Source organism: Cherax quadricarinatus, chromosome 2, assembly GCF_038502225.1.
Source record: "Cherax quadricarinatus isolate ZL_2023a chromosome 2, ASM3850222v1, whole genome shotgun sequence".
Classification (NCBI taxonomy): Eukaryota; Metazoa; Arthropoda; class Malacostraca; order Decapoda; family Parastacidae; genus Cherax; species Cherax quadricarinatus.
Genome location: NC_091293.1, coordinates 18159175 through 18182668, shown reverse-complemented (window position 1 = coordinate 18182668; position 23494 = coordinate 18159175). Strand labels below are relative to the sequence as shown.

The following is a 23494-nucleotide window of genomic DNA, read 5'->3' as shown; positions in this document are numbered from 1 at the left end:
CCCATTCATTGAGGAATTGTGTTTGTCACCCAAGCCTTCTTGCTGCAATGCCAGAACACACCCAACTACCCTTGGATACTTTTTGTGGTTTAAATCCTCTGGGGGTTTTCTTATTAATCAGGTTTTAGCCTGAAATCTCCAATAGCACCCAATAACTGAGTAAGTCTATCTTTCATAGGCTTCTGCCCAGACAACATGGCCTCCTCCTTTGTGATGAATGTTGGCCTGGGCAGTCTTGTCCATATTATTGAGAAATTTGGCATTTGCCATAATAAGGTTTTCAAACTGAAGCTGAAAAGCTTCAGCAGCTTCCTAATCAGCACTGGAAGCCTTACCATGTTTCACAACACTTTTAATATGAATCCTTTTCTTGAAGCCCCCAATCCACCCAGTGGTAGTTTTAAACTAATCATATGGAGTAGCATCACTTCTTAACCCTTTAAGGGCCCAGACCCCCAATCTGAAAATTCCCCACATGGTCCAAGAATTTAAAAAAAAAAAAAAAATTCTTATGAAATGGTAGAGAACCTTTTTCTGAAGGTAATATAAAAAAAGTACAGTAGACCGTCATTTAACATGGTAGTTACATTCCTAAAAAATGCCGTGTTACGTAAAACCGTAACAGAATAACTGAAGAACTTATGGGAAAAATAGGGTTACATTCCTGGGAGCCCCAAAAAAGCCAAACAACTTTTTTTTAGGCCTCCACATCTTACAAAAATAAAAGTGAATATGTAATTGCAGTTCACTGTCATGATGTATTATGTTGCTTTTACTGCATAAGATTATAAAAGCAACAGCAATAATGGTATTTCTTACCTTAAATTGTGGGTGCTGGTGTTTATGGAGAGTGGAGAGTTATGCTGTGGCCCTACTGGGCTGAGGTGGATGGTTGTACTGGAGTGTGCATAAATTCTGTAATGGATTTCTGTTCTATTTTACCCTACAGTGCATTGTACAACTGATGGAACAACATCAGCTGCTCTAGACACCGTTTCAGGGTCTTCTTCAGTGAAAAAGTCTAACTAAGTCATTCAGTTAGTCAGTCAAGTCAGTAAGTCTATCAAGTCATTCAATTAAGTCAGTAAGTCAGTCAATCAAGTCAATAAGGCATTCAGTCAAGTCAGTCAGTCAGTCATTCAGTGAGTCAGTCAGTCAATCACACAAGCTCATGTTTACCTCATTTTGTGTGCACAAAGCGGGCTTCATTACGACCACAGGTTATCTCTTGTCTAATATCTGTTTTCTTCGTTAATTCTAAGGCTTAAACGCTTATACCTTTTCTTGCCACTTTCAGCAACACTGGTATGCCTACTGGGTGTCATGACTGCTTGGCAGATACAAGATATGGTAATTAAAAGATCAAAACACATTCACAAACACAGCTAGCTTGAAATAGGTAGTAGGTTGGTAGACAGCAACGGCCCAGGGAGGTACTACCGTCCTGCCAAGTGAATGTAAAACGAAAGCCTGTAATTGTTTTACATGATGGTAGGATTGCTGGTGTCCATTTTTCTGTTTCATAAATATGCAAGGTTTCAGGTACGTCTTGCTACTTCTACTTACACTTAGGTCACACTACACATACATGTTATTTTTATTATTATCACACTGGCCGATTCCCACCAAGGCAGGGTGGCCCGAAAAAGAAAAACTTTCACCATCATTCACTCCATTACTGTCATGTACAAGCATATATATACACACCCCTCTGGGTTTTCTTCTATTTTCTTTCTAGTTCTTATTCTTGTTTATTTCCTCTTATCTCCATGGGGAAGTGGATCAGAATTCTTCCTCCGTAAGCCATGCGTGTTGTAAGAGGCGACTAAAATGTCAGGAGCAAGGGGCTAGTAACCCCTTCTCCTGCATATATTACTAAATGTAAAAGGAGAAACTTTCATTTTTCCTTTTGGGCCACCCCGCCACGGTGGGATATGGCCGATGTGTTGAAAGAGAGCTAGCTAGCTTGTAGCAGAGAAGAGAAACTGGACGCATATGAAGTACAAATACTGGGATGGTGTGTTGGGGGTGGCAGGGGATGGTGGGAGATCTCCCCCGTTGATCCACAATAAGGCAGCTGCTTGAAGAGAAGGGAATTTTTTTCCCGTCCCGCAAACTGAACCGTGTTAAATTAATTTTACAAAGTGTTTATAGAATTGTGCCACAATTCTTCAATCGTGGTATACCCGAATCATGCCAAATCTGTACAAAATTTGACCAAAAACCTGACGAAATTATGCTCTCGGGAATTTTGCTGTGTCAGCGATATTTATGCACTGGTGATTTTGCCCATTTTGATTCCTATTTTAGCCCAATTACATTGTTCCATTAGATCAAATTACTAGCTATTTCACTAGTATGTGTTCCATTTTATCTATTTAGCACAAGAAATTGGCCAATTAACTATTTCAACTACCCAATAAAGTAATCAGAAATTGGTAATTTTGCCAATTTCACACAAAGTTCAAAATATTCCAATTTCAAAACAGGGTCCAAAATAAACAATGCAGACATTACTGGCACTAAAATAACATTTCCTCTGTTTATCAGTTATGTTTCCAGACTTTACATATGAATTCCATTTTGATTTTTTTATTCACAAAGAATTTTTATGCATACCAAAAAATAGAAGATTTACTATTATGCAACACTGTAATAATTGTATAAATAATATCAGCACATTCATGAATGTACATTAGACCCACCAGGTGGCATTTATTGGACACATGATGTGATTTGTTTAATCTTTAACATCGGCAAAAATCGAACATTAATGCAAGTTTGAGCTCAATTTCAAAGCTATTTTCAGTCCTAAAACCAATCAAAATCATCTTTATTTCTGTAATATATCTTCCATTCTATCAAATGAGATCAAGAAATCGTGAATACAACTGTAAAAACCATACGAAAATACACCACAAAGTTGCTGTTTTAATCCAAAAACACAGTCAGTTTTTTTTTTCTCATTATGCACTGCATGCTGCACGATTTGTTTTATAGGATGCACACACACATGCATTCTCTCATATCTAGGCCTAAATTTACCGCTCACAGCTTATCTAAGTGAGCTGAACTCATGACATAGAACTACGATTTGAACCCAGGCTTCAAAGCCGCAGAGCTACGGGATGGACCCTGTAGGGTAATGGGTGAATGGTGTTTTTAATTATCGTAAATTTGTCTTGTACACTCACTGATATGACCTGCAGGCACTGTATCTCTGCATCTGCTTCTCTCTTATCCACAATAACAACAGTTTTTCCATCTCTATGACAATTTCTCTGCCTTATTTTCATTAGCTTAAGATTCATTAGCCACTTTAATATTCTTTATTACTTCTATTTGCTTGACAGCAGCAGAGATGGTTGATACTGAAAAGCCATACTCATGCACCAATGCACTAATTCTAACTTCATTATACTCTTTCACAATTTCCTGCTTCATCTTCAGGGGTCATGATGACTTAATACAAAAAATAGCATAATTAAATCACTAAGAGTTGGTAGGGGCAACATATATGGGACCTTGAAACTGAAAAGGAAACAACAAACTGTATTACAAACACTGCTACTGAATGAGATGCTATTCCAGAAACATTCATTCCTATCACTGACTGGCTGCTAACCCACCCCCACACTCCCACTGATGCTCCTATCAGTTCAGACACTGCCCAATACCTAGAGGCAAGCTACCACATCACTGGTTGGCTGAGGCCCACCAGTGAGCACTAATCATTGTATGTGTATCATATCTCAAATTTTTCATCACAACTCAAAACCAATTCCTCTATGAGGGTAAATCATAACTCAAAATTATTAACTCAAGACCATCAAAACTCAAGGGACCACTGGAGTATAGATTAAAATATCAAAAATAAATGAAAACAATCAGAAAAAAACATACTAATAAACACTGATCAATGGCATAAATGAACCAACATGAAAGGTAATAATAATAATACAGACATTAAGAGTAGGGTGACTCTGAGAAGGAATCATTCACCATCATTCATTCTCTAGTTGTCTTGCTAGAAGTACATGGACATCACAATTCAAATGACCCTCTGAACTGCAACATCCAAGTTCATCCTTAAGACTGTAGACACTACTTCCCATGCCACAACTATAGAGATGATAATCTTATATAAGAATGAATAATAATCTTCTTATATAATAATGGATGATAATCTCTCTCTAATTTATTACCATACCAGCCATCTCCAACCAAGGCAGGGTGACAGCCCCCCCCCCCCCAAAAAAAAACACTTTCACCATCACTCACTCCATCACTGTCTTACCGGAGGCACACCAACACTACAGTTCAAATGTTCCTCCAAACTGCCTATCTCCACCCCTCCTTCAGAGTGCAAGCACTGTACTTCCTGCCTCCGGGAATGAATCCCATCATAAATGTTACCTTGCTCATACTCCAACAGTAAGTCAAGTCATAAAAACCACTTTCTTCCACTCACTCCTAACTAACATGGTCGCACACGGCTGTTTGATGATAATTTTGTATAATAACAGATTTTTTTTTTTTCAACAAGTCAGCCATCTCCCACCGAGGCAGGGTGATCCAAAAAAGAAAGAAAATCCCCAAAAAGAAAATACTTTCATCATCATTCAACACTTTCACCACACTCACACATTATCACTGTTTTTGCAGAGGTGCTCAGAATACAACAGTTTAGAAGCATATACGTATAAAGATACACAACATATCCCTCCAAACTGCCAATATCCCAAACCCCTCCTATAAATTGCAGGCATTGTACTTCCCATTTCCAGGACTCAAGTCCGACTATATGAAAATAACCGGTTTCCCTGAATCCCTTCACTATATATTACCCTGCTCACACTCCAACAGATCGTCAGGTCCCAAGTATCATTCATCTCCATTCACTCCTATCTAACACGCTCATGCACGCTTGCTGGAAGTCCAAGCCCCTCACCCACAAAACCTCCTTTACCCCCTCTTTCCAACCCTTTCGAGGACGACCCCTACCCCTCCTTCCTTCCCCTATAGATTTATATGCTTTCCATGTCATTCTACTTTGATCCGTTCTCTCTAAATGACCAAACCACCTCAACAACCCCTCTTCTGCCCTCTGACTAATGCTTTTATTAACTCCACACCTTCTCCTAATTTCCACACTCCGAATTTTCTGCATAATATTTACACCACACATTGCCCTTAGACAGGACATCTCCACTGCCTCCAACCGTCTCCTCGCTGCTGCATTTACCACCCAAGCTTCACATCCATATGAGTGTTGGTACTACTATACTTTCATACATTCCCTTCTTTGCCTCCATAGATAACGATTTTTGACTCCACATATACCTCAACGCACCACTCACCTTTTTTCCCTTATCAATTCTATGATTAACCTCATCCTTTATAAATCCATCCGCCGACACGTCAACTCCCAAGTATCTGAAAACATTCACTTCTTCCATACTCCTCCTCCCCAATTTGATATCCAAATTTTCTTTATCTAAATCATTTGATACCCTCATCACCTTACTCAGTCCTATGTTCACTTTCAACTTTCTACCTTTACACACATTCTCAAACTCATCCACTGACCTTTGCAATTTTTCTTTAGAATCTCCCATAAGCACAGTATCATCAGCAAAAAGTAACTGTGTCAATTCCCATTTTGAATTTGATTCCCCACAATTTAGCCCCACCCCTCTCCTGAACACCCTAGCATTTACTTCTTTTACAACCCCATCTATAAATATATTAAACAACCATGGTGACATTACACATCCCTGTCTAAGACCTACTTTTACCGGGAAGTATTCTCCCTCTCTTTTACACACCCTAACCTGAGCCTCACTATCCTCATAAAAACTCTTAACAGCATTTAGTAACTTACCACCTATTCCATATACTTGCAACATCTGCCACATTGCTCCTCTATCCACTCTATCATATGCCTTTTCTAAATCCATAAATGCAATAAAAACTTCCCTACCTTTATCTAAATACTGTTCACATATATGCTTCAATGTAAACATTTGATCTACACATCCCCTACCCACTCTGAAGCCTCCCTGCTCATCTGCAATCCTACATTCTGTCTTACCTCTAATTCTTTCAATTATAACCCTACCGTATACTTTTCCTGGTATACTCAGTAAACTTATTCCTCTATAATTTTTACAATCTCTTTTGTCCCCTTTCCCTTTATATAAAGGGACTATACATGCTCTCTGCCAATCCCTAGGTACCTTCCCCTCTTTCATACATTTATTAAACAAAAATACGAACCACTCCAACACTATATCCCCCCTGCTTTTAACATTTCTGTCATGATCCCATCAGTTCCAGCTGCTTTACCCCCTTTCATTCTATGTAATACCTCACGTACCTCCACCACACTTACATTCTGCTCTTCTTCACTCCTAAAAGATGGAATACCTCCCTGGCCAGTGCATGAAATTGCCACCTCCCTTTCTTCCTCAACATTTAGAAGTTCCTCAAAATATTCTCGCCATCTACCTAATACCTCCCTTTCCCCATCTACTAATTCCCCTACTCTGTTTTTAACTGACAAATCCATACTTTCCCTATGCTTTCTTAACTTGTTTAACTCACTCCAAAATTTTTTCTTATTTTCATTAAAATTTCTTGACAGTGCCTCTCCCACTCTATCATCTGCACTCCTTTTGCACTCTTTCACCACTCTCTTCACCTTTCTTTTACTCTCCATATACTCTGCTCTTCTTATAACACTTCTGCTTTGTAAAAAACTCTCATAAGCTACCTTTTTCTCTTTTATCACACCCTTTACTTCATCATTCCACCAGTCACTCCTCTTTCCTCCTGCCCCCACCCTCCTATAACCACAAACTTCTGCCCCACATTCTAATACTGCATTTTTAAAACTATTCCAACCCTCTTCAACCCCTCCATTACTCATACTTGCACCAGCCCAACTTTCTGCCAATAGTTGCTTATATCTCACCGAACTTCCTCCTCCCTTAGTTTATGCACTTTCACTTCCCTCTTACTTCTTGTTGCCACCTTCCTCTTTTCCCATCTACCTCTTACTCTAATTGTAGCTACAACTAAATAATGATCCGATATATCAGTTGCCCCTCTATAAACATGTACATCCTGGAGCCTACCCATCAACCTTTTATCCACCAATACATAATCTAACAAACTACTTTCATTACGTGCTACATCATACCTTGTATATTTATTTATCCTCCTTTTCATAAAATATGTATTACTTATTACCAAATTTCTTTCTACACATAGCTCAATTAAAGGCTCCCCATTTACATTTACCCCTGGCACCCCAAATTTACCTACTACTCCCTCCATAACATTTTTACCCACTTTAGCATTGAAATCCCCAACCACCATTACTCTCACACTTGATTCAAAACTCCCCACGCATTCACTCAACATTTCCCAGAATCTCTCTCTCCTCTACACTTCTCTCTTCTCCAGGTGCATACACGCTTACTATAACCCACTTTTCACATCCAATCTTTATTTTACTCCACATAATCCTTGAATTTATACATTTGTAGTCCCTCTTTTCCTGCCATAGCTTATCCTTCAACATTATTGCTACTCTTTCTTTAGCTCTAACTCTATTTGAAACCCCTGACCTAATCCCATTTATTCCTCTCCATTGATAACTTCATTATAAAGTATAATGAATAATATTTTTATTTTATTATTAACACACTGGCCGATTCCCACCAAGGCAGGGTGGCCCGAAAAAGAAAAACTTTCACCATCATTCACCCCATCACTGTCTTGCCAGAAGGGTGCTTTACACTACAGTTTAAACTGCAACATTAACACCCCTCCTTCAGAGTGCAGGCGCTGTACTTCCCATCTCCAGGACTCAAGTCCGGCCTGCCGGTTTCCCTGAATCCCTTCATAAATGTTACTTTGCTCACACTCCAACAGCATGTCAAGTATTAAAAACCATTTGTCTCCATTCACTCCTATCAAACACGCTCACGCATGCCTGCTGGAAGTCCAAGCCCCTCGCACACAAAACCTCCTTTACCCCCTCCCTCCAACCTTTCCTAGGCCGACCCCTACCCCGCCTTCCTTCCACTACAGACTGATACACTCTTGAAGTCATTCTGTTTCGCTCCATTCTCTCTACATGTCCAAACCACCTCAACAACCCTTCCGCAGCCCTCTGGACAACAGTTTTGGTAATCCCGCACCTCCTCATTATATTATATTTATCATCAATAACAATAAAAAGTTACTAATTTCAAGTACACTGCATCCCTTATGGATATAAATGGTGTTTCTAAAACAACAACAATACCTTAAGAAGCAATTCATTTACCTTTAAATAGCACTTCTCTCCTCTTGGGGTCAGGTTCACGTTCTCGACACAGTAGCTCTATCAAAATCTCGATAACTGTACTGTTGTTAACAATTCCACGACTAACACTGGGCAATAGCCCACCGGGCATGGCAGCATCGCTACCATGACCTGAAAGACAGTAAAGGTTTAGATGTACAGTACATGGAGAAACATGCAAAGTGACATTCATAAAGATAAAAATAAATGCACAAAATGTATTTCAAAAAACACAAGACAGGAGAGCACTTTCAGTAACTGCTTAAGTTTCCTTTGCAGTGCTAAAAGTTTCCAATGTGTTGCACCTCTAATCTGAACACATCAGGATCTGTTGATGGTTCTTGGAAGCCATTACTCCCAAGCTATGGTTGCAGATCAGGCCTCTTCCAGTAATATGAAAGGAAGAGGCTTGGCAAATGATGCAAAACACCTCAGACGAAAGCTGGGGGGCACTATACACTAAAAGAAAACTTAAAAGTGTAAGGAGAACAAGACTCAACACCCTCCCTTCATGCATAAAAGAAAACCACTGGCTGTCTTCACCAGAGAACTTAAGTTCCTCAAATCAGTTCCTGATCAGCTAGACCCCATGGGGCACATATGTTGGTACCAACAGCCTGTTTGATCAGGTCAACAACCAAAAGGATTGATTGGGGACTAGGTGAAGGTGGCAGTAACCACCAAAACCAAGTGCCAGTAACCAATGGGTAACTTTTAATGATGATGTTTTCCCCAATGTGTGGATGAAACATCATCAATAAATACTCTGTGTACTGTAAATGAATTTGTCTCTTCTTTCTACCATCATACTGGTATCCAGTATCATTACTTACCAACCAGAGTAATGAAAAAAAAAAAAAAAAATCATTATGCAATATAGTACTATATCAAAGCTAGACATTGTCTTACATGATGACTGGCAGGCCTGCTTGTTTACATTATGTAATTAACTTCACAGGGTATTAAAAAATTCCCAGGGGCAGCCAGACATGTTTCAGTTCCCCCCCCTACCCCTCCTCCTTGGAATTTTTCAGTCCCTGTGAAAGAAAACTACAAAGTAAGTGAGGTCTGCTGGCCATCACGACCTAATATTCGACTTTTTTGCATTAGCCTCAGAGCAACTTTTCCTTTTTTAACACGTTGTCCATTTCCCAATAAGACTGGGGGTTATAAGCCAAGTTGACACACAACTTGAGTCCAGAGAGTGCTGTCTCACCAGAGCTGTAACTTTCATTGAAATCATTATATCAGAACTAGAGACTTTAATGAGGAATGATGGGAAGAAACATTACAAAAATAAAAATGCAAAGTTCCATGCCAACTGTTAATCAAATGTTATACAGAATTTTGAGTTCTTTCAATACAGTACTTCTAAATTATGAGTAATCATTATAGTTTGGAAAGGGGCTTTTAACATTTGAAATCATTATTTTTTGTAACATTAATTCACAAACCACATTTATTTATTGTGTAGGTTATTAGTGCATTATTTTCAGAAATGACAATAACATACAAAGAGGATAAACATAAACATGAACCTCCAAATAAAAGCATTCAGTGTCAGAATATGAAAACATGTGAATCAACATTTCAGACACTAGTTTACACTCATCTGCCAACACTTCATTTCAAGACACATCATCTGATCAAGAAGCTGAACTTGCTTTTCTCACATTTGAATCTCGGCTCACAAACAACTCAAACATTGACAATTTCTGCACAGATTCATTTATTCTCGCTCGCTCATGAACACAAGCATGCATGCACAGGCACGTACATGCATGCACACACACCCACCCAAAAAAAAGACTGCATCAGTGTTAGTTCAATCATTGAAGACCTAACTGATTTACGATTTAAGGATACTGGAGTGTAGCGTAAGTGAAATACAGTGGACCCCCGCATAACGATGGCATCACATAGCGATTAATCCGCATACCGCTTGCTTTAATCGCAAAAATTTTGCCGCGCATACCGATTAAAAACCCGCTCACCGATTTTCGTCCGAGACGCGTCCAATGTGCGCCCTCAGCCAGCCTCACATGTGCCGCCCGTGCCATTGTTTACCAGCCAGCCTCCGCGGTAACATCCAAGCATACACTCGGAATATTTCGTATTATTACAGTGTTTTCGGTGCTGTTTCTGGAAAATGAGTGACCATGGGCCCCAAGAAAGCTTCTAGTGCCAACCGTACACCAATAAGGGTGAGAATTCCAATAGAAATGAAGAAAGAGATCATTGATAAGTATGAAAGTGGAGTGCGTATCGCCGACCTAGTCAAGTTGTACAAGAAACCCCAATCAACCATCGCTACTATTGTGGGCACCAGAAAGACAATCAAGGAAGCTGTTCTTGCCAAAGGTTTAACTGTGTTTTCGAAACAAAGATCGCAAGTGATGGAAGATGTTGAGAGACTCTTATTGGTGTGGATAAATGAAAAACAGCTAGCAGGAGATAGCGTCTCTCAAGCGATCATATGTGAAAGGGCTAGGAAGTTGCATGAGGATTTAATTAAAAAAATGCCTGCAACTAGTGATGATGTGAGTGAATTTAAGGCCAGCAAAGGTTGGTTTGAGAGATTTAAGAAGCGTAGTGGCATCCATAGTGTGATAAGGCATGGTGAGGCTGCCAGTTCGGACCACAAAGCGGCTGAAAAATATGTGCAGGAATTCAAGGAGTACATAGACAGTGAAGGACTGAAACCTGAACAAGTGTTTAATTGTGATGAAACAGGCCTGTTCTGGAAGAAAATGCCAAGCAGGACCTACATTACTCAGGAGGAAAAGGCACTCCCAGGACATAAGCCTATGAAAGACAGGCTTACTTTGTTGATGTGTGCCAATGCTAGTGGTGATTGCAAAGTTAAGCCTTTATTAGTGTATCACTCTGAAACTCCCAGAGCGTTCAGGCAAAAGAATGTCCTCAAGGATAATTTGTGTGTGCTGTGGAGGGCAAACAGTAAGGCATGGGTCACTAGGGACTTTTTCTATAACTGGTTACACCATGCATTTGCCCCCAATGTGAAAGATTACCTAACTGAAAAGAAATTAGAACTTAAGTGCCTCCTGGTGTTAGACAATGCCCCTGGTCATCCTACAGACGTGGCAGAGCGACTTTATGGGGACATGAGCTTCATTAAGGTGAAGTTTTTGCCTCCTAATACCACTCCTCTCCTGCAGCCCATGGACCAGCAGGTTATTGCAAACTTCAAAAAACTGTACACAAAAGCTCTGTTTGAAAGGTGCTTTGTAGTGACCTCAGAAACTCAACTGACTCTAAGAGAGTTTTGGAGAGAGCACTTTAATATCCTCAATTGTGTAAACCTTATAGGTAAGGCTTGGGAGGGAGTGACTAAGAAGACCTTGAACTCTGCTTGGAAGAAACTGTGGCCAGAATGTGTAGACAAAAGGGATTTTGAAGGGTTTGAGGCTAACCCTGAGAGGATTATTCCAGTTGAGGAATCCATTGTGGCATTGGGAAAGTCCTTGGGGTTGGAGGTTAGTGGGGAGGATGTGGAAGAGTTGGTGGAGGAGGACAATGAAGAACTAACCACTGATGAGCTGATAGATCAACTTCAACAGCAAGAGGCCAGACCTGAGGAAACTGGTTCAGAGGAGGGGAGAGAGAAATTGAAGAAGTTGCCTACTACAAAGATAAAGGAAATCTGTGCAAAGTGGCTTGAAGTGCAAACCTTCATGGATGAAAATCACCCTCACACAGCTATTGCAAGCCGTGCTGGTGATTATTACACTGACAATATTGTGAAACACTTTAGGGAAGTCATAAAGGAACGAGAGGTACAGGCCACTATGGACAGATATGTTGTGCGAAAGAAGTCCAGTGACTCTGAAGCTGGTCCTAGTGACATTAAAAGAAGAAGGGAAGTAACCCCAGAAAAGGACTTGCCACCTCAAGTCTTAATGGAAGGGGATTCCCCTTCTAAACACTAACACTCTCTCTCCCCTCCTCCCATCCCATCAATCATCACCAGATCTTCAATAAAAGTAAGTGTCATGTAAGTGTGCATGCCTTTTTCAGTTTGTGTGTATTAAAATTAACATTTCATGTGGTAAAAAAAAATTTTTTTCATACTTTTGGGTGTCTTGCACGGATTAATTTTATTTCCATTATTTCTTATGGGGAAAATTCATTCACATACCGATTATTTCGCATAACAATTACCCCTCTTGCACGGATTAAAATCGTTATGCGGGGGTCCACTGTATATGTATTTCTTTCTATTATATACCATACTTTTCATTTACATGAAGTTTAGTTTATTATGTACAACACTTTTTTAACAGAAATTTACAACACTGACAAACAGACTATGCTAAAGTTTCAAAGAATCATGTTTTTTTAAACAGATGCTCTACAAATGCCAAATATCCTTTCCTAGCCATCTTCTGCCAAAGCACTGGAGGGTACCTGCACTCTGAACAAAGGGTGCAGAAGTTACAGTCACAGGGTAATCTCACTGTGATGTTAGCACAATTTTGGAAAGTGTGCCGATGTCACAACTGGATGATGTTGAAAAAAGTTTAAATTATACTTATTTACTTACAATGCAAGCCTGACTACCGAGCAATAAAATGATGCCACATAATAATAATAATAATCTGAACCAACTATACGTGCATTAGCGGTAGTCCCTCTCCCCACTAGCCTCACCTTTGTCCCCTGATAGTAGTTGCAGGACTGTTAGTTGATGGCTAGATAAGTCAAGCTGTTGGTACTAACATCACACACAGCTCTGAACCCATATGTTGAAAAATGCTTTTGACATTGCTATGACAGTTGGATAATCAGTTTCTTTATGAGCTCTGGGTTCATTTCTGGCAGTGTCGGTCCTTCTATACTGTGTTTGTTTATTCTGAATCCTCTATTGGCGAAATATTGTTCCATGTCTATTGTGTCAGTTTGTGCTCTGAATTTTCTTTTGACAGAAGTGCTTGAATTTTCTTCTGACAGAAGTGTCTGTCCTAGTCTACTTGTGTGTGCATGTGCGTACTTCCACATATGTGTGCATGTTGATTCCTCTTCTGAAAATGTCTGTCCATGAGCATACCACAGCTTCTCCTCACTTAACCACAGAGTTCTGTTCCTAAGACATCGCTATGCGAGGAGCATACTATAATGGTAGTGGGTTTGTGTCAACCATCTTTGATATTGTTTTAATGTCACCTTTGCACCATTTATAACATTACTAGTACATTTTGTAATGTTTACAGTACTGTACAGTAGACCGTCATTTAACACGAGTTTCTTTGGCACGATTCGAGTATAGCACGATTGAAGAATTGCAGCACAATTTCATACAACACTTCATAAAATTAATTTAAAATGGTTCAGTTTGTGGGAGTGGAAAAAAAAAAAATTTCCTCAAGCTGCCGCCTTGTTGTGGATGAGCAGGGAAAGTTGTGGATGAGTGAGGAAGACCTCCCGCCATCCCCTGCCACCCCTCAACACACTATCCCAGCATTCGTGCTTCATACATGTCCAGTTTCTCTGCTACAAGCTAGCTGTGTTTGTGAATTGTGTTTCCATCTTTTCATTACCATATCTTGTATCTCCCAAGCAGTCATGACACCCAGTAGGCATACCAGTGTTGCTGAAAGTGGCAACAAAAGGTATAAGCCTTTAAGTCTTAGAATTAACAAAGAAAACAGAGATATTAGACAAGAGATAACTTGTGGCTGCAATGAAGCTTGCTCTGTGCACATAAAATGAAGTAAACATGAGTCTGTTAGACTGAATGACTTAAAGTTAGACTTTTTCACTGAAGAGGACCCTGAAATGGTGTCTAGAGCAGCTGATGCCTTACCATCAACTGTATAATGTACTGTAGGGTAAAATAGAACAGAAATCCATTACAGAATTTATGCACACTTCAATACAACCATCGACTTCAGTACCAGAATCTCTACCATACACCTCAGCCCAGTAGGGCCACAGCATAACTCTCCACAAACACCAGCACCCACAATTTAAGGTATGAAATACTATTATTGCTGTTACATTTGTAATCTTATGCAGTAAAACGCTCTCGCTTCACATGGCGAGGGCCTGGGTTCAATTCCCAGCCAGAGTAGAAACATTGGTCGCGTTTCTTTCCACCTGTTGTCTATGTTCTCCATCAGTAAAATGGGTACCTGGGTGATAGTTGACTGGTGTGGGTTGCATCCTGGGACACTGACCTAATTTGCCCAACATGCTGAGCATAACAAGGGGCTTTCTATATAGTAGTATGTCATTGTTGTCAGCTAGGCCTGAATACCTTGTACATGTGCTTGTAGTAAACAAAGATATTATTATTATATTATTATTAAGATGTGGAGGTCTAAAAAAAGGTGTTTGGCATTTTTGGGGCTCCCAGGAACATAACCCTATTTTTCCCATAAGTTCTTCAGTTCACCTGCAGTAGACCGTCATTTAGCACGAGTTTATTTGGCACGATTTGGGTATAGCATGATTGAAGAATTGCGGCACAATTTTATGTAACACGTAATAAAATTAATTTAACACGGTTCAGTTTGCAGGAAGGAAAAAAACTTCCCTTTTCCTCAAGTGGCCGCCTTGTTGTGGATCAGCGGGGTAGACCTCCTGCAGTCCCCAGCCACCCCCTGACACCACCTCACCATCCCAGTACTCGTACTTCATACATGTCCAGTCCAACAAGCTTGTGATTGTGTACTGAGTTGATCTTTTAATTACTGTATCTTGTATCTGCCAAGCAAACTTGACACCCAGTAGGCATACCAGTGTTGCTCAAAGTGGCAAGAAAAGGTATAAGCATTAAGTCTTAAAATTAATGAAATAAACAAAGATATTAGACAAGACATAACCTGTGGCCATAATGAAGTGTTACTTTGTACACATAAAAAGAGGTAAACATAAGTTTGTGTGACTGACTGACTTGCTGAATGACTAACTTATTGAATGACTAACTTACTGACTGACTGACTTGACTTGACTTGACTTGACTTGACTTGACTTGACTGACTTGACTGACTTGACTGACTTGACTGACTTGACTGACTTGACTGACTTGACTGACTTGACTGACTTGACTGACTTGACTGACTTGACTGACTTGACTGACTTGACTGACTTGACTGACTTGACTGACTTGACTGACTGACTGACTGACTTGACTGACTTGACTGACTTGACTGACTTGACTGACTGACTGACTGCAGGCACTGTACTTCCCATCTCCAGGACTCAAGTCCGGCCTGCCGGTTTCCCTGAACCCCTTCATAAATGTTACTTTGCTCACACTCCAACAGCACGTCAAGTAATAAAAACCATTCGTCTCCATTCACTCCTATCAAACATGCTCATGCACGCCTGCTGGAAGTCCAAGCCCCTCGCACACAAAACCTCCTTTACCCCCTCCCTCCAACCTTTCCTAGGCCGACCCCTACCCCGCCTTCCTTCCACTACAGACTGATACACTCTTGAAGTCATTCTGTTTCGCTCCATTCTCTCTACATATCGAAACCACCCCAACAACCCTTCCTCAGCCCTCTGGACAACAGTTTTGGTAATCCCGCACCTCCTCCTAACTTCCAAACTACGAATTCTCTGCATTATATTTACACCACACATTGCCCTCACACATGACATCTCCACTGCCTCCAGCCTTCTCCTCGCTGCAACATTCATCGCCCACGCTTCACAGCCATATAAGAGTGTTGGTAAAATTATACTCTCATACATTCCCCTCTTTGCCTCCAAGGACAAAGTTCTTTGTCTCCACAGAATCCTAAGTGCACCACTCACCCTTTTCCCCTCATCAATTCTATGATTCACCTCATCCTTCATAGACCCATTCGCTGACACGTCCACTCCCAAATATCTGAATACATTCACCTCCTCCATACTCTCTCCCTCCAATCTGATATCCAATCTTTCATAACCTAATATTTTTATCCTCATAACCTTACTCTTTCCTGTATTCACTTTAAATTTTCTTCTTTTGCACACCCTACCAAATTCATCCACCAATCTCTGCAACTTCTCTTCAGAATCTCCCAAGAGCACAGTGTCATCAGCAAAGAGCAACTGTGACAACTCCCACTTTATGTGTGATTCTTTATCTTTTAACTCCACGCCTCTTGTCAAGACCCTCGCATTTACTTCTCTTACAACCCCATCTATAAATATATTAAACAACCACGGTGACATCACACATCCTTGTCTAAGGCCTACTTTTACTGGGAAATAATTTCCCTCTTTCCTATGTACTCTAACTTGAGCTTCACTATCCTCGTAAAAACTCTTCACTGCTTTCAGTAACCTACCTCATACATCATACACCTGCAACATCTGCCACATTGCCCCCCTATCCACCCTGTCATACGCCTTTTCCAAATCCATAAATGCCACAAAGACCTCTTTAGCCTTATCTAAATACTGTTCACTTATATGTTTCACTGTAAACACCTGGTCCACACACCCCCTACCTTTCCTAAAGCCTCCTTGTTCATCTGCTATCCTATTCTCTGTCTTACTTTTAATTCTTTCAATAATAACTCTACCATACACTTTACCAGGTATACTCAACAGACTTCTCCCCCTATAATTTTTGCACTCTCTTTTGTCCCCTTTGCCTTTATACAAAGGAACTATGCATGCTCTCTGCCAATCCCTAGGTACCTTACCCTCTTCCATACATTCATTAAATAATTGCACCAACCACTCCAAAACTATATCCCCACCTGCTTTTAACATTTCTATCTTTATCCCATCAATCCCGGCTGCCTTACCCCCTTTCATTTTACCTACTGCCTCACGAACTTCCCCCACACTCACAACTGGCTCTTCCTCACTCCTACAAGATGTTATTCCTCCTTGCCCTATACACGAAATCACAGCTTCCCTATCTTCATCAACATTTAACAATTCCTCAAAATATTCCCTCCATCTTCCCAATACCTCTAACTCTCCATTTAATAACTCTCCTCTCCTATTTTTAACTGACAAATCCATTTGTTCTCTAGGCTTCCTTAACTTGTTAATCTCACCCCAAAACTTTCTTATTTTCAACAAAATTTGTTGATAACATCTCACCCACTCTCTCATTTGCTCTCTTTTTACATTGCTTCACCACTCTCTTAACCTCTCTATTTTTCTCCATATACTCTTCCCTCCTTGCATCACTTCTACTTTGTAAAAACTTCTCATATGCTAACTTTTTCTCCCTTACTACTCTCTTTACATCATCATTCCACCAATCGCTCCTCTTCCCTCCCGCACCCACTTTCCTGTAACCACAAACTTCTGCTGAACACTCTAACACTACATTTTTAAACCTACCCCATACCTCTTCGACCCCATTGCCTATGCTCTCATTAGCCCATCTATCCTCCAATAGCTGTTTATATCTTTCCCTAACTGCTTCCTCTTTTAGTTTATAAACCTTCACCTCTCTCTTCCCTGATGCTTCTATTCTCCTTGTATCCCATCTACCTTTTACTCTCAGTGTAGCTACAACTAGAAAGTGATCTGATATATCTGTGGCCCCTCTATAAACATGTACATCCTGAAGTCTACTCAACAGTCTTTTATCTACCAATACATAATCCAACAAACTACTGTCATTTTGCCCTACATCATATCTTGTATACTTATTTATTCTCTTTTTCTTAAAATATGTATTACCTATAACTAAACCCCTTTCTATACAAAGTTCAATCAAAGGGCTCCCATTATCATTTACACCTGGCACCCCAAACTTACCTACCACACCCTCTCTTAAAAGTTTCTCCTACTTTAGCATTCAGGTCCCCTACCACAATTACTCTCTCACTTGGTTCAAAGGCTCCTATACATTCACTTAACATCTCCCAAAATCTCTCTCTCTCCTCTGCATTCCTCTCTTCTCCAGGTGCATACACGCTTATTATGACCCACTTCTCGCATCCAACCTTTACTTTAATCCACATAATTCTTGCATTTACACATTCATATTCTCTTTTCTCCTTCCATAACTGATCATTCAGATACTCCATATTTAATCCCATTTATTTCCCCCCACCGAAACTCCCCTAGCCCCTTCAGCTTTGTTTCGCTTAGGGCCAGGACATCCAACTTCTTTTCATTCATAACATCAGCAATCATCTGTTTCTTGTCATCTGCACTACATCCACGCACATTCAAGCATCCCAGTTTTATAAAGTTTTTCTTCTTCTCTTTTTTAGTAAATGTCTACAGGAGAAGGGGTTACTAGCCCATTGCTCCCAGCATTTTAGTCGCCTCATACGACACGCATGACTTGAGGAAAGATTCTTTTCCACTTCCCCATGGACAATAGAAGAAATAAAGAAGAACAAGAGCTATGTAGAAAAAGGAGAAAAACCTAGATGTATGTATATATATATGCATGTGCATGTCTGTGAAGTGTGACCAAAGTGCAAGTTGGAGTAGCAAGATATCCCTGTTATCTAGCGTGTTTATGAGACAGAAAAAGACACCAGCAATCCTACCATCATGCAAAACAGTTACAGGTTTCTGTTTCACAGTCATCTGGCAGGACGGTAGTACTTCCCTGGGTGGTTGCTGTCTACCAACCTACTACCTACCAAAATCAGATATCGGCACATTTTTGTGTCGAAATATTGGCTTGGCTAACGCCCAAAAACTCGGTTAAGCGCATTCATCCTGAATGTGTCCACACGGCCTGAGCCGATGTAAAGCCAGTGGATCCCCGCCTTACGATATTAATCCGTTCCTGAGAGCTCATCGTAAGCTGAAATTATCCTTAGTCGAATTAATTTTCCCCATAAGAAATAATGGAAATCAAATTAATCCATGCAAGACACCCCAAAGTATGAAAAAAAAAATTTTTTTTACCACATGAAATATTAATTTTAATACACACAAACTGAAGAAGACATGCACAATTACTACTCTACTAAAAATAGAATACATGACACTTACCTTTATTGAAGATCTGGTGATGATTGATAGGATGGGATAGTGTGGAAGTTATTGTTTAGAAGGGGAATCCCCTTCCATTAGGACTTGAGGTAGCAAGTCCTTTTCCTGGGTTGCTTCCCTTCTTCTTTTAATGCCACTAGGACCAGCTTGTGAGTCACTGGACCTCGTTCGCACAACAAATCTGTCCATAGAGGTCTGTACCTCCTGTTGCTTTAAGATTTGCCTAAAATGGGCCACAACATTGTCATTGTAATAGTCACCAGCACGGCTTGCAATAGCTGTGTCAGGGTGATTTTCATCCATAAAGGTTTGCAGTTCAACCCACTTTGCACACATTTCTTTAATCCTTGAAGTAGGCACAATGGATTCTCAGGGCTAGCCCCGAACCCTTCAAAATCTTTCTTAATTTCCATACTAATTCTCACCCTTTTTATCACAGGGTTGGCACTAGAAGCTTTTTGGGGGCCCATGGTGACTTATTTTGCAGTTACAAGCACAAAAAACACTGGGATAAGGTGAAATGTACAGAATGTATGCTTGGATGTGACCGCACTGGCTGGCTTGTAAACACTGGCACCCATGGGGCAGCTGAGGCCACACGTGGGACGCGTCCCAGAAGAATCACGTAAGGCAAGCTTTTTAGGGCGAGGGGAGGAAAAATTTTTGCATTCAAATGCTACGTATGGCGGATTTAACGTAAAGCGATGCGTTTGTAAGGCGGGGGTCCACTGTATTTTGTATTATTCCATTGTTTTTAGCGCTTGTAACTGCTAAATAAGCTGCCACGGGCCCAAAGAAAGCTTCTAGTGCCAACCCTGTGGTAAAGAAGGAAAGAAGCACAATAGAATTCATGAAAAAACTTGTAACAAAGTACCAAAGTGGAGGAGGAAGAGAGATAGGGGTGAATGTGCCTTTTGCAATTATTCAGTGATTCTACAATATGTATGATACTAAAGCAGCAGGTATTGATAAAGGCTACAGTGCCAGCCAGCAATAAAGTGTAGAATTAACAGTGTGACAAGTAAGTTAAGCGAGTAAACGATAGAAAAACGACACGAAAGTAGCTCATCAATGTTGCTGGATGTGTATCGGGCCGCTGAATATACGCCGGCCTGATATCTTCCACCACCCTAAACCTGTGCCAACATCTCCATCAAACTTACTAATTAAACTAACATCTCCTCCAAACTAACATCTCCTCCAAGGTAAGTGTAAATATAAAAATTTAAGTATAAAAGTAAATATAAGTGTACATATAAAAGGACCCCAATGGAAGCAAGTCACTGACTTTTTTGGGTTATCCTAGGTACCTTACACATATGCTACTATGTATGATAATCTATGTATGTAACTGTATTTGTGTATACCTGAATAAACTAACTTATTTATAAATTAAAATGTAAATTTTTTTTTTTTTTCAACAAGTTGGCCGTCTCCCACCGAGGCAGGGTGACCCAAAAAAGAAAGAAAATCCCCAAAAAGAAAATGCTTTCATCATCATTCAACACTTTCACCACACTCACACATTATCACTGTTTTTGCAGAGGTGCTCAGAATACAACAGTTTAGAAGCATATACGTATAAAGATACACAACATATCCCTCCAAACTGCCAATATCCCAAACCCCTCCTTTAAAGTGCAGGCATTGTACTTCCCATTTCCAGGACTCAAGTCCAACTATATGAAAATAACCGGTTTCCCTGAATCCCTTCACTAAATATTACCCTGCTCACACTCCAACAGATCGTCAGGTCCCAAGTACCATTCGTCTCCATTCACTCCTATCTAACACGCTCACGCACGCTTGCTGGAAGTCCAAGCCCCTTGCCCACAAAACCTCCTTTACCCCCTCTCTCCAACCCTTTCGAGGACGACCCCTACCTCGCCTTCCTTCCCCTATAGATTTATATGCTTTCCATGTCATTCTACTTTGATCCATTCTCTCTAAATGACCAAACCACCTCAACAACCCCTCTTCTGCCCTCTGACTAATACTTTTATTAACTCCACACCTTTTCCTAATTTCCACACTCCGAATTTTCTGCATAATATTTACACCACACATTGCCCTTAGACAGGACATCTCCACTGCCTCCAACCGTCTCCTCGCTGCTGCATTTACCACCCAAGCTTCACACCCATATAAGAGTGTTGGTACTACTATACTTTCATACATTCCCTTCTTTGCCTCCATAGATAATGTTTTTTGACTCCACATATACCTCAATGCACCACTCACCTTTTTTCCCTCATCAATTCTATGATTAACCTCATCCTTCATAAATCCATCCGCCGACACGTCAACTCCCAAGTATCTGAAAACATTTATTTCTTCCACACTCCTCCTCCCCAATTTGATATCCAATTTTTCTTTATCTAAATCATTTGATACCCTCATCACCTTACTCTTTTCTATGTTCACTTTCAACTTTCTACCTTTACACACATTCCCAAACTCATCCACTAACCTTTGCAATTTTTCTTTAGAATCTCCCATAAGCACAGTATCATCAGCAAAAAGTAACTGTGTTAATTCCCATTTTGAATTTGATTCCCCATAATTTAATCCCACCCCTCTCCCGAACACCCTAGCATTTACTTCTTTTACAACCCCATCTATAAATATATTAAACAACCATGGTGACATTACACATCCCTGTCTAAGACCTACTTTTACCGGGAAGTATTCTCCCTCTCTTCTACACACCCTAACCTGAGCCTCACTATCCTCATAAAAACTCTTTACAGCATTTAGTAACTTACCACCTATTCCATATACTTGCAACATCTGCCACATTTCTCCCCTATCCACTCTATCATATAAATTACATGTACATACATTAAGTGTGATAGTGTTGGTGGGTTCTGCTGGTGCCTCCACCTCCACCACCACTATGCATGGCTTCTCTCAGTGGCTTTTATAAACCCAACAACACCACTTACATCACTTTACTCCTCTCACACATTATGACATTTTATTCATGCTAGAGTATATATCATGTTTCTTTGTTATTAATATTGTTTATTATGTCATATTAGATGAATTATGATAGATAAATAAGCCGTAGAGATGATATTAGCATCATACTGAAGCATAATAAACTCTCCTTCTTCTTGCCTCCTACCTACCTCCTACACCAACAAGAGTCAATAAAGGTGTGATGCTCTATGTTCATTTATCCATTTTATTAGTGCTTTATATTTATTTGTCATTATTTTCTGTATGTATATCTATATTTAATCTTTAAAAAAAATATTTTTTGTTAATACTTTTGGCTGTCTGAAACGGATTAATTGGATTCCTACCATTTCTTATGGGGAAAATTAATTCGGGTAAAGGCAAAATCGGTTAAAGGCAAGCTCTCTGGAATGGATTAATGCCGTTACCCGAGGGTCCACTGTGGTACATCACTAAGTGGGGAGAGGCTGTATTACCTCTTGTTCCGTGTTCTTCGAGGATACGATATATTGCTCATGCAGCTTTCCTTGTGTGTCTTGGTTTTCAAAACCATAAACAAAACTGGGGCATAATTCACCAGTAAATATGAATCACTACTCAAACCTCTGCTGTGGTCCTTAAAAATATTAACACTACTCACTTTGCATGGGCGAAAATGATGTAATTGGTTGAAGTGGAGGCAGGGCATCTTGCTGGCAAAATTGAAGGTAGAGTCTATATCTATCATATGTGTCAAAGTTTGTAGCAGAACTGCTAGAAGCAGACAGAGGATCTGCTTGGTCTGCTACTCCTGTCTCAGCACGTGTGTGTCGATCACTTGCCACAACACGTCTAGATGATCTTCGTCTCATCATTTGTCACAAGTCCTGAGCAAGAAAATTAAATGAAATAAATATACAACTAAATTAAAAATTGTAATAAGTATAAGAGCAACACAGAAAATAACAATTACAACTTCTAATTTGTAAACTAAATAACAGACTACAACCCTGGTCCAAGGATGTCTGGTCTAGGACAAGGCCATGAGAATAGTGACCCCCAGATATCACAAGAACAGTTCAAATAACAGCAGCACCATCACTGGTACCAACTCCAGCTAACAATATTGGCAAGACCCAAAGAAAGACAGAATGAAAACAAATAAAAAGACTAATGGTTTACTTTTTGTGCATGATTTCATCGCCCTGAAAATTTGCTTTACAGAACTTACACACTGCTCAATTTTATTCAAGA

General features: G+C 40.0%; 1 protein-coding gene across 6 annotated transcripts in view; it reads right to left on the bottom strand.

The window, feature by feature from the left end:
- Positions 1-23494, bottom strand: part of LOC128687663 (eukaryotic translation initiation factor 2-alpha kinase 1-like) — a 337432-nt gene that overhangs the window by 143463 nt on the left and 170475 nt on the right. For 5 of the 6 annotated variants that reach the window (XM_070087473.1, XM_070087464.1, XM_070087478.1 and 2 more), the window contains 2 exons: positions 22902-23127; positions 8339-8488 (listed from right to left, as the gene is read on the bottom strand). In XM_070087473.1, the coding sequence (XP_069943574.1) occupies positions 8339-8488; positions 22902-23115 (364 nt within the window). In that variant the 5' untranslated portion in view covers positions 23116-23127. Of the gene's footprint in view, positions 1-8338; positions 8489-13027; positions 13858-22901; positions 23128-23494 lie in introns of those variants that run through there. The other variant, XM_070087485.1, reaches the window with a different exon arrangement.